The sequence below is a fragment of the Cuculus canorus genome, chromosome 3, assembly GCF_017976375.1.
Source record: "Cuculus canorus isolate bCucCan1 chromosome 3, bCucCan1.pri, whole genome shotgun sequence".
Lineage (NCBI taxonomy): Eukaryota > Metazoa > Chordata > Aves > Cuculiformes > Cuculidae > Cuculus > Cuculus canorus.
The window spans coordinates 105,266,270-105,282,271 of NC_071403.1; the positions used below are offsets into that span (position 1 = coordinate 105,266,270).

The 16,002-nt window shown below is 41.0% G+C and overlaps 1 protein-coding gene across 1 annotated transcript in view; it reads left to right on the forward strand.

Moving 5' to 3' along the window:
* Positions 1-503: 503 nt before the first annotated feature.
* Positions 504-16,002, forward strand: part of PPP1CB (protein phosphatase 1 catalytic subunit beta) — a 29,801-nt gene continuing 14,302 nt past the window's right edge. Inside the window, exons 1-2 of the mRNA XM_009564256.2 lie at positions 504-690; positions 14,390-14,521. Coding sequence (XP_009562551.1) covers positions 639-690; positions 14,390-14,521 — 184 coding nt within the window. The 5' untranslated portion in view covers positions 504-638. The remainder of the gene's footprint in view (positions 691-14,389; positions 14,522-16,002) is intronic.

Here is a 16,002-nt window from a genome sequence, read left to right on the forward strand (position 1 = left end):
CTCAAATGATCTCAACGGTCTTTTCCATTCTTTGAATGGCTGACCCAGAGGAAGGAACGAACGAAAGGAAGAAGCGACCCAGAGCACGGACTGACCCGGCCTTGAGGTCCAGCGGCCCTAAGAAGCCCGCCCAGGGAGCAGAGGGGCCACGACCTTGACACCTCCCTCCTGCCCCGCGGTCGCGCGCCGCCCGCTCACTCCCCAGGAGCCCCGCGAAGCGCGCGCGCGGGAAAAAGGAGGCGGGGGAAGAGGGTGCGCCTCCGCTCATGCGCCTCGGCTCCCGCCAGCCCTCGCGGCGCGTGCGCGGTGCGCAGGAGGGGGGCCCGGGAGGGAGGGGGAGGCGCATGCGCTGTGGCGGCTCCTGAGGCCGGGAGGAGGTGCAGGGAGGCGGGGTGGCCTCTTCCCCCCCCACCCTCCCTTCAACCACACACACACACATTTAGCAACGAGGGAGCGGGCGCGGCGCTTTTGGGCTGCCGGCGCGGGATAAGCCGGACGGCCCTTAGGGGGAGGGTGGGGGGGGAGCCACACCGCAAGCTGCGGCCACCGCTCCCTTCTCCTCCTCCTTCGTGAAGCGCCCTCTACCCCGCCCCTCTCCCCGCCCGGGACTCCTGAGAGAGAGCCTTGGTGGCCACAAAATGGCGGACGGGGAGCTGAACGTGGACAGCCTCATCACCCGCCTGCTTGAAGGTAAAGTGTGGGGGGGGGAAGTAGGTGAAGAACGAGGCGCCCGCGCGCGCACTCCCGCCACGCGCGCGCGCCCCCTTCCCCCATCAAACCCCTCGGAGCGCGAAGGGCCGCGCGCGCCTTTTCCCCCCGCTCTCCGCCCCGTCCCGCGCTGCCCCCGAGGGGGGCGGGGGCACCCTCCGAGCATCCTCTGGTGGGTGGGGGGTCTCCGTCCTCCCTCGCCAGGGGAAGTGGGACTGCTTTCCTCTTTAAAACTGGCTTTATATGGGAAGGGGGAATTTCCAGACTAGGCGTTGGGAGGGAATTATTCGCGGTGAGGGTGGTGAGGCGCTGGCACAGGTTGCCCAGGGGAGCTGTGGCTGCCTCATCCCTGGAATTGTTAAAGGCCAGGTTGGATGGTGCTTTGAGCAGCCTGGTCTAGTGGGAGGTGTCCCTGACCATGGCAGCGGGGGTTGGAACTGGATGGGCTTTAACGTCCTTTCCAACTCAAACCGTTCTCTGATTATATGTAAAAGACAAAAATGCCTTGCTTTTCCTTCTTCCCGTTCTCTCTGTTGCAGCTGCCTAGCTGAGGGCTGAGCTGGAGATCCCTCGCTGGCTTACTGATGGTCTTTTTCCATCTTATGTTTGGGTTAATTGCACTGTTCTGTGTTTAAAATTCGCATATGATCCGTGTTGGATATGGAGCTGTGTCTACGTGAGTGTCGGTGGGAGCAGAGGGATTGAGTGCGCTGACATTCCTCTGCCTGCCCATGGGGCAGTCACCAGAAGCAGCTCTCCTGAGTGCCTAATAAAAGCTATGAAGGGTTTTGTATGTATTAAACAGTGAACCTTTCCTTTAAAGTAATCATAGAATCATAGAATAGTTTGGGTTGGAAGGGACCTTAAAGATAATCCAGTTCCAACCCCCCTGCCATGGGCAGGGACACCTCCCACTAGGTCAGGCTGCCCAAGGCCCCATCCAACCTGGCCTTGAACACCTCCGGGGATGGGGCATCCACAGCTTCCCTGGGCAACCTGTGCCAGTGCCTCACCACTCTCATGGTGAAGAAGTTCCTCCTTATGTCTAGTCTAAATCTGCCCCTCTCCAGTTTATACCCATTGCCCCTCGTCCTATCACCGCAAGCCGTTGTAAACAGTCCCTTCCCAGCTTTTCAGCTTCCAGTAGCCCCTTCGGGTACTGGAAGGTCACTAGAAGGTCTCCTCGGACCCTTCTCTTCTCCAGGCTAAACAAGCTCAACTCTCTCAGCCTGTCGTTGTATGGGAGGTGCTCCAGCCCTCTGATCATCCTTGTAGCCCTCCTCTGGACCCGTTCCAACAGCTCCATATCCTTCTTACGTTGAGGATTCCAGAACTGGAGACAGTACTCCAGATGAGGTCTCACAATGAGGAAACTGACTTTTTTTTTTCTTATTTGCTTTTGGAGAAGCTGGGGAACTGCTGCTAGGATTTTCCTTTTAAGTTATGGCTTGGGTCTTTAGTCTTCTTAGGCCTCTTCTGTTCATCCTTCGTTCCACATTCAACAAACCCTGGTATGTTGTGGATGAGAGTACATGCATAGGTATGCACTGTTCACTTATTTGGTTGCTGTACTTCTTAGATAGTTGGAACACATCACAGAAGACTTATAGAAAGGAATTTATGGAGTATGTGCAGTTCTGGATGTAAAACAAGTTTATTAGTTTGAAAATTTTGTTTGATAGAATTACTATGAAACAGGTTTTAGAGCTTTGAGATTCTTTTTAGTTGTAGCTATTTTCTTTTTATGTGTGAAACTTAATTATGAACACTAAATTCAAGATTTTAAAATGCATAAAGGCAGTTGTGCTTATGTTTGTCAGTTAAGGTATGCAGTGTAGTATAGTAGGTATCATCAGACAAAGTTTGGTCACCAATACAGATAAAACTCCCTTTCTCTGCGCGTTGAAACACGAATTTGTAGGTAGGTTTTTGAGACAAAGCAAATAGTAACGTAGTAAACATTGATGTTGTAGTGCAGATTTTTTTCGGGACATCAAAATACTTAGATATGTATAGTGGTGTTTTTTTTGAGAGACAGTTTGAAAACATACTTCAAAGGTACTTTTTGCTCATAAGTGTGATCACTTAAATATAGGTTGCTTTAAGAGGAGAGGCTTCTGCAGTGTTTTGGTATGCTGCTTGCTGGATTGTCCTGCTCCCTCTTATCTTAAGTATTACTCTACTTATCTTTTTTTTTATCTAAGACTTTTAAAATATGTGTTCCAAAACTTTAACATACACCGTAAATACTTGTGTTGCAACTTTCTAGCTTTTTAGGTTGTGATTGGGTGCCTCGTGTATGAGCAACCTAGTTTGTGCTTTGTATTCCATAGTACTTTAATCTTTAGGGGTATACATGTATGATTACAGAACCAAGCTTTGCTAATAATTTTTCATCTCTGTTTCTCAGTCTTATTCTCCCTCTGAGCAAAGATTAGGAAGATTCTGAAGGGAAGTGGGGTGGTTTTCCTCTGCCTGAAACCTACTAACAGTAGTAGGAGTGCCTTGTACAACATCTTTGATATGAAAGGGAATAGATTCTTACAGGTTTTATTTGGGAAAAAAAAATTAAGTGTGTTGTGTGTGAACTATTTTTGTTTCCATTTAACATCTTTTATTTGTTGTACTTCTAGCGTGTGATAGTGAATATTGGTGAAATAGTAGTGTTTCACAGTGAAGCTTTTTTTTTTGTTTGTGCAATTGGCAGCTCACATTCTGGCGCTCATGCTGTTGCTTAGCTGACCTGCTCTGGTAAAGTGAGTGTGACTCCCTCCCCACACTGCTTGCACAGAAAAATTTCTATTGACTCTTATCTCTGGAGCAATTAAATAGTTTAAAGCAAGTTTTTTGGCTCCATAGCTTTACACTTCAACTTTGTCTTAAAGGAGAAGGAAACATGGCTTTTGACCTGTAAAAAGACACTTTTATGAAATGTTGTCGTGCAAGTACAGGTTTAGTCCTTTTGGTTACTTTTAAGCGAGATGGATGGCTTAAAGTTTGAATAGCAGCCTGCGATTGTCTCAGGGGCTGCTGCATGTATTTTTATTTAAAGAATAGCAAATACGTATCAAAAGCCCGAGCAACAGGAAACTTCCCTGCTGTTGTTAGGTTGCTGGGTGGTGACACCTGTTTCTACGCTGTGATGTTAGCTGTCATGAGTTCTTTAATTAGGTTACTCTAGCTGGTTTTACCCTTGTTGCTCAAGACTACGTAGCTTTTGGGTTATATGACACATTAACTTGCCTTTTGATTGGAATTAAGTCCTTAGATTGTCTTACCTGCCTTGTGTTGGTTTCTTTCTCAGAGATCAGTGTGAGGGGGCCTTATAGCCAGGCTGCTTGGGAGAATTCATCAAGAACCTCTTCCCAGCACTCAACACATGTGCGTGCATGCTTATCTTGAATGTATACTTATTTTAGAGGTCTTTTGAGTGCTGAAGGCCAGATTGATTAACTCTTTAGTTACATTGGCGATATGTTTCAGAAAGACTCAACTGAGCCATAGTGTAATGCATGGTGATAGTCTTATAGGACTAGAGCTCTTAGTTTCCATGTTCTTTTTAACATACCAAGTTCTTGTACTTGTTGTTCATTGGCTAAGTCCTGAATTTAGGAATGGTAAGAACTTGTTTTGAATTGACTGTCTCTTGCTTTGTGTTTAGTACTTGGTTACTAATTAGTGATGCCTTATAAATAACTTCTATTTGGAGTAAAGTAAGACTAAAGTGTATATTGTATGCATAAAGTCTGAATATAGCAATGCTTTCTTCTACTTCTTCTGCCTCCAGATTTAAATTCACATTCCTGTTTCTTTAGTAGAAGAGTAAGAGAGGTCTTAGTGTTCTTAGCTGTGTGCCTGACTGATCTTGGAGGTACTTTGAGCTTTATTATAAGATTACTTTTGATAAATAACTTATAAGTGAATTTGCTAAGAGTTACAGGTGATGGAAACACAAAATTCCCCAGCTTTGCTAAGAAGGCAAATTAGTCTTAAGACCGTTTCCTTCTTAATGGGTGTTCAGAACTGTAGTTCTGAGACAGGCTTAGTTGCACTATAGTACATGAAAAGATGATAGCCCCTTCTTTGCTTCAGTGAGCGGACTTGTTCCTTGTTGTTTTTGGTTTTTAATTCCTGCCTTCCCATCTATGCCATCTGGTGGATAAATTTTCCCAGTCCACTTTACTTGTGGACAGCACAGGAGTATGCACATGCATGAGAGTGTTGTGAGTACAGCAGATATGGAATATAGAATCATAGAATAGTTTGGGTTGGAAGAGACCCGTAAAGATCATCTGGTCCAACTCCGCTTGCAGTGAGCAGGGACATCTTCAGCTTGAGCAGGTTGCTTGGAGCCCCATCCAACCTGACTATGAATGTTTACAGAGATACAGCATCTGCCACCTCTCCAGGCATCCTGTTCCAGTGTTTTGCCACCCTCATTGTAAAAAAACTCTTTCTATCTAGTCAAAGTGATCCTCTTGTAGTTTAAAATTGTTAGGCCTTGTCCTGTCGCTACAGGCCCTTTCAAAAAGTTTGCCCCTCTCTTTTATACCCCCCCTCTTTTATAGCCCTCCTTTAAGTGTTGAAAGGCTCCAGTAAGGTCTTCCTTGAGCCTTTTCTTCTCCAGGAATGAGCAGAGTTTTGGGTTGGGTTTTTTTTCAGCTGCAGTTTTTCTTAGTCTCCACAGCTGAAATTGCTGCTTATTGAGGTTGTGTTTTGCCCCATCTAGTAGACACACTGTGTATCCCTTTCTGGGAAAAGACCTGAAATTTGCAAAAATGGTGAGCTAAACAGATACATCAGGCTTGCCTTTAAGACAGGCTCAAAGCTAATTTGAATTTAAATGATGTGTGGAAAAGTTCTCTCTGTATCATTGAATCATAGAATGGATTAGGTTGGAAGGGACCTTATTTAGTTCCAGCCTTTTTGCTAGGGGCAGGGATACCTTCCACTAGACCAGGTTGCTCAAACCGTCATCCAGCGTGGCCTTGAACACCCTCAGGGATGGGACATCCGCAACTTCTCCGGGCAGCCTGTTCTAGTGCCTTAACACCCTCACAGTAATAGAATTTCTTCGTAATATCTAATCTAAATCTCCCCTTTCAGCTCAAAACCATTACGCCTTGACCTATTGCTACACTCCCTGATAAAGGGCCCTCCTTATCTTTCCTGTAGGCTCCCTTTAACTACTGGAAGGCTGCTAGAAGGCCTTCCTAGAGCCTTCTCTTCTGGCTGAACAACCCCAGCTCCCTTGGCCTGTGCTTCTATGGGAGGTGTATGGGAGGTATATCAAAGCAAGGATGCTGGAGTAGGTGTGACCTTACTCATAAAGAGTGCTGTGGGTGGTGTGAAGCAAGACTGCCATATTTGTCTCGAGTGTTGGGCCTTGTACTGTAAACGTCTCTCAAAATTTCTGGATGTAAGACGGCCCTGCTGAACAAGACTTTCTACACCATAAAGTATCCGTCTTGGTAAACACGAAGGAGTTTACCATATGGAAGAGAGGATGTACTTGGGGAAACCCAGACATATAGTAACTTTAAACACAAGCTGGATTTCTGTGAAGAGGATTTATTTATAAAGCTGCACAAACAAATATACCTTGTCTAGGCAAGACCCCTTGCTTGCCTAAATCTAGCTAACCTGTTGAGAATTAATAATGTAACATTTAATGGAACTTAATGTGGATCTCTTCCAAAATAAAGTTATTTTTGATTAGGCTAGAAAGACTACTAGTTCTGATAGTATTGATCCATGAAGAAAGCTGGGAAATATTTGTACAAGGGAGGTGTCAGACTTCCAGTAGATGTAGAGAATGGTTATTGCTTCAGTCCTCAGCTCAAAGTATGATTTTAGTTTTTTATGATTGCCTTAATAAAAGCTGGTTGTGTATTGTTCTTACTGTGCCATGTGATGTCTTCTAAGAAAGCTGCAACCTTCATTTTCTTCTGGTTTCAGAGATCTTGCACGTTGTGGTAAAGACAGAAATTTGAATATTACTCAGTGTTTCAGATAGAAGTTGGATTTTAAATGCTTGGGAAATAATTGAAATCTTCCTTATTCATTTTAAGTGCTGTAGAGCTGCTGGCCTAACATATTATGGTCAATAATGTATTTCTTGGTTCGTTAGTGTCTTAACTAATTAGCATATCTAGCCAGCGTGATGGTGTGGTACGACACAGTAGTAGTGCTTGCAGATCCACAGGCTCCATAACTAATACTGAAAAAGAGAGGCAGTTGTAGAGAAGAAAAATAGAACAATTATAAACAAACCATGGGGGTCAACCTTGAGTGAACAGGTATTATTACGTTGTTTGGTGTGAAATCACTGGATAATCTGCTATTTAGGAAAAAAAAAAAGCAAGGAGTACTTCATAAGGAGTTTCTTGCAGTGAATATAATTTTGAAATAGTCTTTAGAGAGAAAAAGAAAATGGGCGGTTTTCATATGTTTCTAGGAGGGTAGGTATTGTATTAAACGCGAGAGGGATAGGAAGAACAGTGTTTGTTTCTGGGTTTGTACAGCAGTGCAGATGTCAATCCATTTCATCTTTAAGTGCATGACAAATGAGATAGTTGGCCTTCAGTGCAATTTTTCGAGCCAAAAGCCCAGCATCAGGCAGTGTGTGCTAGTGTGCCTTTATTCTGCCTGTCTATTTTTCCACTTGAAGGCTACATGATTTGGTAACTGTTTCAGTTAGATATTCCACAGCACAGTTTTTCCTTGAATCTTTCAATGTCTCACTCACCGTGCAGCTAAATCATTGTATAAAAGAGAAAAACCACTGTTTTCATTTAATGTAGATAAAAGGATTTTTAATAGTTGAAAGTTGCAGTTAAATGCTCATTAGTGACCACCAAAGTAGGTGTGCAATACTTTTAAAAAAGGAAAGCAAACCAACCACAATATATGGCTTAGCACTGTTATGTGAGGTGTACCCTATTTGGCTCTGAGTTGGGCAGATCAGATGCTGTACTCGGTGAATGGGGGGAGATGTATAGGAGAATCTACGCTTGACTACGACCTGAGGCACCTCTAATGCGAGGTATATCAGGTTCATAATTTGAACATAGAAATGAACCTGTTTACTGCCTTCTCGTGCTGTTCTTCGATTTGTCTTAGATCGGCCAGGTCATCTTAGTTTCACAGTGCTGTCTTCTGTGTGTTTTGTGTTTTTTTTAATACGAAGCTTGGCTTCATACAAAGCTCTTGTGTGTGTATCCTACTAAATACCTGAGTTAAATACCTGAGTTAAATACCTGAGAAAATTAAGAGGTACAACAGTTGAGTTAAACCCTAGCTTTTCATATCCCAGCTTAAATAACTTGTCTCCTTGGTACTTCTCAGGAATTATGGAGTAACTTTGTAGTTTGCCTCTGCCTTCCTCAAATTTTAGAAATTTCATTAGTGCTGCTTTAGAGGAAATGTAAGTTGAACTTTGAGAAAGAAGCTGATATTCTTTTTCTTGAGATTTTTATGCTAGATTATCCTTCCAAGTGGACTAGAACAGGAATTGCTACCACTTTGTATAATGTAGCATAGTGAGAGGCTTCTACCTTATGCTTCTACCTCTTGCTTGACTTTGTTTCAAGTATAATTAAACAAACAGTAAATACTGAATAATAACAAGCATAAGGGTTACATATTTTGCTTACAGAATGGAGTAACATGTGATCTTGTCCTCCAGCACTGAATCTTGGAATTCTTGGAAATGTGCATGGTATAAAATGACTGAGACTGTCAACCAGTTGATGGAACCTCTGTGTAAGGAAGCAAGTGATCTGTGAAAATCAGATAGGGTAGGTGAAGGTTGATGCAGGGACACCTGCGTGTTTTCATGGGATTATTTGAGTGTCCTCTGGAGCAACTTTACATACTAGTTTCTGATGAAGGTCTTTCTTGATGAGCATTAATTCTGCTGGATAGTATGTATTTTAAGAACGTAAATTCAAGTTTGGGTAGAATAACACCACTTAATTGTTTGGTTATTTTCCTTGTTAGAAAATTAAAGGCTTGAACAGTCTTACTGGGCAGTGAATTTGTTTGATGTTAAATAGTCCTGCTAAAATGAGTTTGCAAGCAATGACTGTGTTCTTCAGCAAAATACTTAATATCAAGGGCATCCAGTGAAGGCAGACTTAAGATTACTTGGGTATAAAAGTACAGTTCTTCAGGAAAGAAACTCCCTAGAAGGCTGATTCTTCTATTTTTAGTGGGAAGTTTGGCAATGTACCCTGGAAAAGGTACAGGGCTTTGCTGCAGACATCATGCAGAGGAGCTGTGTATTCAGCAATATGCTTTTTGCTGAATTGTGCAAAGCTCTGGCAGGGCTCATTTATGTTACTGTTGTACACCAGTGTACAATATGAATGAAAGCCGTTCTCTGCTTAGTTTCAGCAGTTCTGAAACTTTGGAAACTTGTGTTGCTGGCTTAACTGTTTTGTGGCAAGATGGGGCGTGGCTGCTTCTGGATGATAGCTGAACAATTTAAATAACAGAAAATATTTTGAGGGAGTGATGCTTTCCAAAATAAGAAACTTCTTTAAAATCCAGTTCCTGACTTGAAATCATGGAAATCTGTAACTTGGATTTGAAAAATGCTGACTGCTAATAACTTCAGAACGTTTCCAAAATCAGTGTAAGGACTGTTTGTTTTTTCACTTTTTTTTTCATGTCATTTGGCTTCCAAATCTGTTCTTCTTCTGTTGAGAGGCTATTTAAGATTCATCAAATACTCCAAAGTACTTTGAAGTGTAAGAACTAGTAGTTTAATGTCATAGTTGCTCATCATCAATCATTAAACATTCCACAGATGGGGGAAGGGAGTGTGAGCTTGTGGGAGTTGCTTGTATGCAATTTGTGAAATTGCATGCTTGCAGTCTTGTGTTGTAGTTTGGGTGGTTTTTTTTTTTTTAGATATGTTCTGGCAAAATAGATCTCTAAAGCCATAATTTCAGAAACAAGCTTGGCTAGAGCTACTGTGAAAAGAAGCAGAACCATCTGCTTATTCCTTCGCTAGTCCTAGGCCAAGTTCACAGTGGATGTATTCTTCAGCTGGGGGAACCATCTAGATGACGTTTTTGTTTTGTGTTTTTGTACTAGAAAGAAAAGATCAGTTCACTGATGCGGTTTGTGTAGCCACAGAAATGCATATGCCTGCAAAAAAAGCTGAGTGGATGGAAAGGAGGAGGCTGCTTCTTAGCAATAATGCTGGCACAATTTTTTTATGACACTTTTTGGAGAAGTTTGTGTTTTAATGTTACACTAAAACCATGAGAGTTTTGTCCAGTAAACAGAATGTGTGGTATTGGAGAACATGGTCTAAATGCTTAGGACAGCTGTAAATACCATAGCTGACTTAGCAGTTGAAGAAACTTCTATTAGCGATGCCACCAAATGAGCAGCTAGCTTACTTAGACAGCCATACCAAGAAATTGTGTGACAGAATAGGTTAGGTGTATTTTCTCCAGTTCATGAAAGATACGGCGGAAAGTGATGCTTGTAGTACTTCTCAGCAGCCAGTTCTTCACTCACTTTCTTTAGCACTGTTTTTCTTCCTGTCCAGTGTTGCTTTACATAATCTGCTACTCTGTCATGAATTTGAAGATATTAAATTTTTTTTTGGTGGAAGTTTTTCTTTCCTACCTCTGCAACTCATGTGTTGGATTACTAATTGTTGTAGACTTGCTAAGGTTGCTTATCAAGGGTTGTGTAGATGCAAAGACTATTTTACTATTGACTGTAGCAGCTTTTGGATTACTATAGGATCTGTTGTGCTAAAATGATAGTCTGACAGTACAATGCATATAATTGAGTTTAATTCTCTTTATTCCCTGCTATATCACTCTGCTTTAAGTTTCTGGCAGCAAAAGTTTAGCACTACGCATATGGGATTTTGTATTACAACAGGAATTGCTGTCCCTACCAAAAACTTAATGTAAATTGGAGCTTGTTTACAGCATCTGCATCTTAGATTAAAGAGAATTAATTCATGTCTAATGTTGAGATGCTGTTTCTGCTTAGGGTAAATGACAGCCATTAAGAATAATGGTTTTCTCACTGCTGTTAAAGGCTTACTGTGAGCTACAGATTTTGATGCGTGCAGCTATGACTTGCGTGTTTTAAGAATTATTAGCTGTAGTCATTTTTGATGAGCCTGAAGAACTTGCACTTTTGATCTTTCTCATAACTTCCTCTAATTCTGTTCTTGGGGATCTGGCTTTTGAGAAACTAAATATGGTGAGAGATAGCCTTGTTTACAGTACAGTGCTGAGCTGAGTCAAGGAAACTCGAACAAAATTCAAGTGGGTAGTGTAAGCTGGTGGAAGATGTGTTTAGTCTTGCTTGTGTACTTGTACCACAGCTATGGCAACAGCTGTTCCGGATGACTGCTTGGTGTACCTTTCAGTACCTTTGTGAATCCAGTAGAGCGCTGAGGCTTCCGTGGTCATAATAGCTTCTCGTTTTTCAGTATGTAGTACCCTTATTGATGATGAGTGGATTGTGAGGGAAAACTTCTTTTCTCTTAACTATATTATTGATGATTATTCCTCATGAAACCCCAGGCTTTGTACTACTTCATGTGTGACTGAGCTTGCATGTTTGCTAAGTGGAGCTGCTGACTGTTCTAGGTGGGGATGGGGATTGACTTTCCAAAAGTGTGGTGGCCCAGGTTTATACCCTTCCCGTGGTCTGGAAGTAAGTGCAATCATTGGAGGTGTGTTGTCTTCTCCTCTGAGTGTGACATACTTAACATAGTTGTAGAAACTTCCCTTATCTGGAGAATCCAAAGTGTGGTAATGAGTTACTGCCCTGTTTGTTAGTTTGTCTGTTAAGGACTTGCAACATTTTAGGCTCTGCTGTTAAAAGGTAAAAAACTAACATCAAGGCACTGGATGCACTGACTATGGCAGTTAATTTTGAAGTCAGGAGTTCTACGATTGCTGTCTTCTACTGCAAAAAACCCAGCAGCCCCTAAAGACCTCAATCCTATAAAGCAATTGTTCTAAGTTTAAGCCGTCATGTGAGTTTCAAAGGGAGCCGGAGGCTGGCGTTCCAAGAAACGCTGATTGGATCAAAGTTATTCTAAGTGTTCTGCTTGCCCTCCTTGGACTGTTGTCTCAATTTTGGACTCCCTGCTTGGTCTAGTGCTACTTATGGTAACATTAATGTTGTATGTGGTGGGCTTCACTGGTTTTTAGTTCCGAAACTAGAGTGGATGTAAAAAGTGTGCAGTTAAGTCATTCTTGGTAAGAACAGTCATTCTGTGTGAAATGGCTTAATTCTGGTGTTGCAAAATGTTATGAGTAGTTAAATAGAGAGGAGATTGTCATTTCTTAATCAAAACAGTTTAAAAGAATGCACAGTTTAAGGGGAAAAATGGAACTGGAAGGCTAGTTGTGCTGCATGCTTCTGCAGCGTGATCTTGATGCTATAAGCAATGGGCTTAAAATAAAAGAGCTACTTCAATAAAATGATAGCTGTTTTGTTATTAAGACTCTGCTCTTTCAAGTGAGAGCTTCCTTATGTATAGTAACAGTTAATTGTGCCTATCAAAATGAGTTTCTGGTCTATGAAAGAGATGATTATAAGCTACTGGAATGCAAGTGTTTGAAAAGGTGAAGATTGGAGCATTTTGTTACCTCACAAATTGGATAGTCAATTCCTGTGCCAAGCTGTCAAGCCCGAGATATTTTTTTTTGCTGCTAATCCCGTTGGGGCTGAAGATGTATCTGTAAGCGCATCATTTAGTAGACATTTTATGTGCTGAAATGGAAGCCTGTAAGCATTTATTGTTTTCTCATCACCTTGATCGTATCTAATGTCTGCCTTTGTATTCTTTTAATATGTAAGCCAACATCTTAACGCGTGATGAACAACAACAAAAAAGTGTTACTGAAAAGCTGTTGGCTTTCTCGAGTATAGTTGAAATCTTGATTATCAGAAAGAATGTGCCTTACCATATGGTAAATATCACCTGATACTGATTCAGAGTTTCACTGAAAAGTCCTGTATTCCACTGCCTTGTTCTTGTGGGATACTAATGAGCGAAGTATTTCCAGTGTATCATCACTGCAGATATAACAGCCCTCCTGCTCTTTTAGCACTCAAAGTGGCAGTCCCAGGATCTAGTTTCATGTCTTTTCTTCCCTTCCTGAGAAAACTGTTCTTCATTTCTGCCTTTTCACATGTTCCTCTGGCTGCTTCCTAACCTCAGTTTGATAAGTGTCTAGTGTTTATTAAAAATTAAAAAATAAAAATTCATAGGGCAGTGTTGGACTGGTCTGATGTGCAGTTACACTGGGAGAAGTATGCAGTGATAACCAGAGCAGAGCTTTTTCAGTTTAATGCTTCAGACTGTAGTACTAGGTGGCCTAGGTCAAACTTTTTCCCCATTTCACATTGTAGGTTATGATAATGGTCTCCTCTGTGAAGCATGTTTTCTAGGACCTAAGTAGAAATAAAAGGAAAAGGGAGGTTATATTAAATCAAAAAAAAAAAAAAAAAAAGACAAGCCTAATTTTCTGTTTTGGAGAGGCGAAACAGGCGAGCCAGGAACTTAAGTGATGAACTAATTTTTCCGCAAATCTAACTTATTAGACTTAGTGAATTTGCTGCTAAAATTTATACAAAGTAATGTCTTGCTGTATTTTGAGTTTGAAAGCGTTTGGAGTTAAACTGCTGAAATTTCATACCACTTTCTTTTGTTGGTACTACTGCTGTTTAATGCTGAATGTTGCTTCCATCTAAAGCAGATGGCAGAACAGGATGTTCGCCTGTTGTAAACACTGATACATTCTGGCTTATTAGTTTGAATTCTCAAATTTCGTTTATGCAGAGATGCAAGGCTGAAGTGGATCAGCGAAAGCGCAGACGTATTTGTTCTGTTTTACTGCCTCATTAAGGACGCATTAAAGCCTCCAACAGAGGCATCATATCGATATATGCGGAAAGAAGCAGCTGCATATGAACTTGCCAGAGGATGTTGGTTGGAGTGCAATGACATGCGAATGCTTCTGAAAACTTAGTGCTAAATATAGGTCTGAGTACCTGACTTACTGGTTTAGGAATTCAATTTCATTCTAATTAGGATGTCATTGTTTGGGCGTAAAGGTTTCAATAACTCAAGAGCCATTACATATGAATGAAGGTTTCATCAAACTTTCATAGCTTTTAGTGGGATGTTCCTAATATGGCAATTTCAGCTTTGAAAAGTGTAAACAAGCCTGTGTTTTTTTTCCTTTGTATTTAGCTAGCCCTGTTCAACAGTCCTAAGGAAGTTTATTTTGTGGTAATGTGAAAGTGTTTTCAGGATTTCCATTCTCCAGATTTTTTTTTTGGTCTGTTGTGAGTAATCTAGCTTAATGGGATTATTAATTTAAACACTTTCTGAAGTTGCTGTTTATCCTATTGTGGGCGAAAGCAAGGCTTAAATTGCTCTCTTCTGAGAACTTGATTTAACAGGAATGCATATAGACCATTAAGCACAGACCTTTGCCACAGTATGAGAGATTAATTTGAGAACTCTTTTTAACGAATAATTAACACATTTGATAGATATGTTGGACTGTGCTACTGGCTTCTTATCAAATATAGATTTCAAATACAGCTCATCTGCCCTTACCTATTGCTGTGTACCTGTATAGTAGTTACCTTCAACTGTTAAAACATCTCATTTCAGTACGAGGATGTCGTCCTGGGAAGATTGTTCAGATGACCGAAGCAGAAGTTCGGGGCTTGTGCATAAAATCACGGGAAATATTTCTTAGCCAGCCTATTCTCCTGGAACTAGAGGCACCTCTGAAAATTTGTGGTAAGTAAACATCATATGTATTGTGTAGATGTTTTAATCTAGTTGTATACTGTGTGGGTTAGAAAGTGAGATGCAAGGCGAGTGACCTTGACTATGGTGATATGGATTAGAGTGAGGTCTTAATAATTGTAAGTATAATTTTTAACCTACTTAAGTTGAGAAAAGGCAGCTAACAGGTGGTAGATTGCTAATACTCCCAGTACTATTTAGGAACAGATTCTGTTGGCAATAAGAGCTGCTTGTGCCCTCATATAGTGCAAATTATGCAACCTGTCCCTTGTCGTTCCTTAGCTTGCATGGAGCTTCTGCTCTTTAGATCACTATTTCCAGAAGGAGTTAGCCGCTTTAAAAGCAAATGTTTTAATATTCTAGTTGCTCTCTTCAAGGCATAATCAGAACAAAGATCTTTACATGTTGTGAGATGGAACACTTCAAAAATAGTGAAGAAAGCATTATTGGTCTTTCAATTGAGAAAATACAACTGGATGCAGGTTGTTAAATTTGGCTTAGTTACCATGTAATAAATTCCTTGAGCTTTATAGCAAGTTTTAACAAACATGGTTCATGCTGTCAAATACTGATAAAATTAATACATGTATGTTCTTTAGCATCTTATAAAAAATTAGAGGTAGACTTCTTCAGAAGTCTGCTGTTCTTAATAGGTATGCAGCTGCTTAAAAACTGCTACAAAAGCTTGTAGTCATCCTTTAAGTTATTAATGGCAGATGCCAGTCTTAGAAAGCATAAAATTTCTATCATTAGGCTTCTCAAAGTGTTCATAGTAATAAAATTGAAGCAGTTTTTTAATTTGTTGTTACTCACATGCTCAGATATAGATTAGCTTCTTCCTAGTGTTCTTCCTGGCAGATATAATGCAGCAATGTTTCTTGCGTTAAAAGAGGATATTGCCAATTAAAAGGGAAAAAAAAAGAGCCCCGATAGCAAAATCATTTTAAAGGCAAGGAGGAAAAACCAGAGCAGCTTGCCTAATGACTTGGAGGTAGAATCCAGCTTTACTGCATTACGTTTATGCTACGCTGAAAAGACTGCACTAGTCTCATCATATTCCTAGATAAAGAAAAAATGAAAATACCAATTAAATATTTAGTTTGTACTTAAGTCAAGGTCTGCAAAGCATAATTAGCCTCCTTCAAAGCTAGCTTCTTGTTTGCTTAAATCGAGATGCTTGAAAGGACTGTTAGGTGCACAATAACAGGTTAGCAAATGCACTCTTAAATAAGACATTTGTTACTTTTACATTGGATTCCAAGCACTGTGATAGCGCTGGGAAGTGTCAGGTGCATCTAAATTTTATATTTGAGCAATTGTCAAAGATGTATTTAGATAAAAGCAAAAGGAAGATGATTGCTTTCACCAAAAGCAAAATATGCAGCTGTACTGCTTTGAACTGCAATTTTAGTGTGTTCAGGCAATGCCTGAAGAACCATTATAGGGTTGTCTTGTCTTGAAATCAAGTCAGT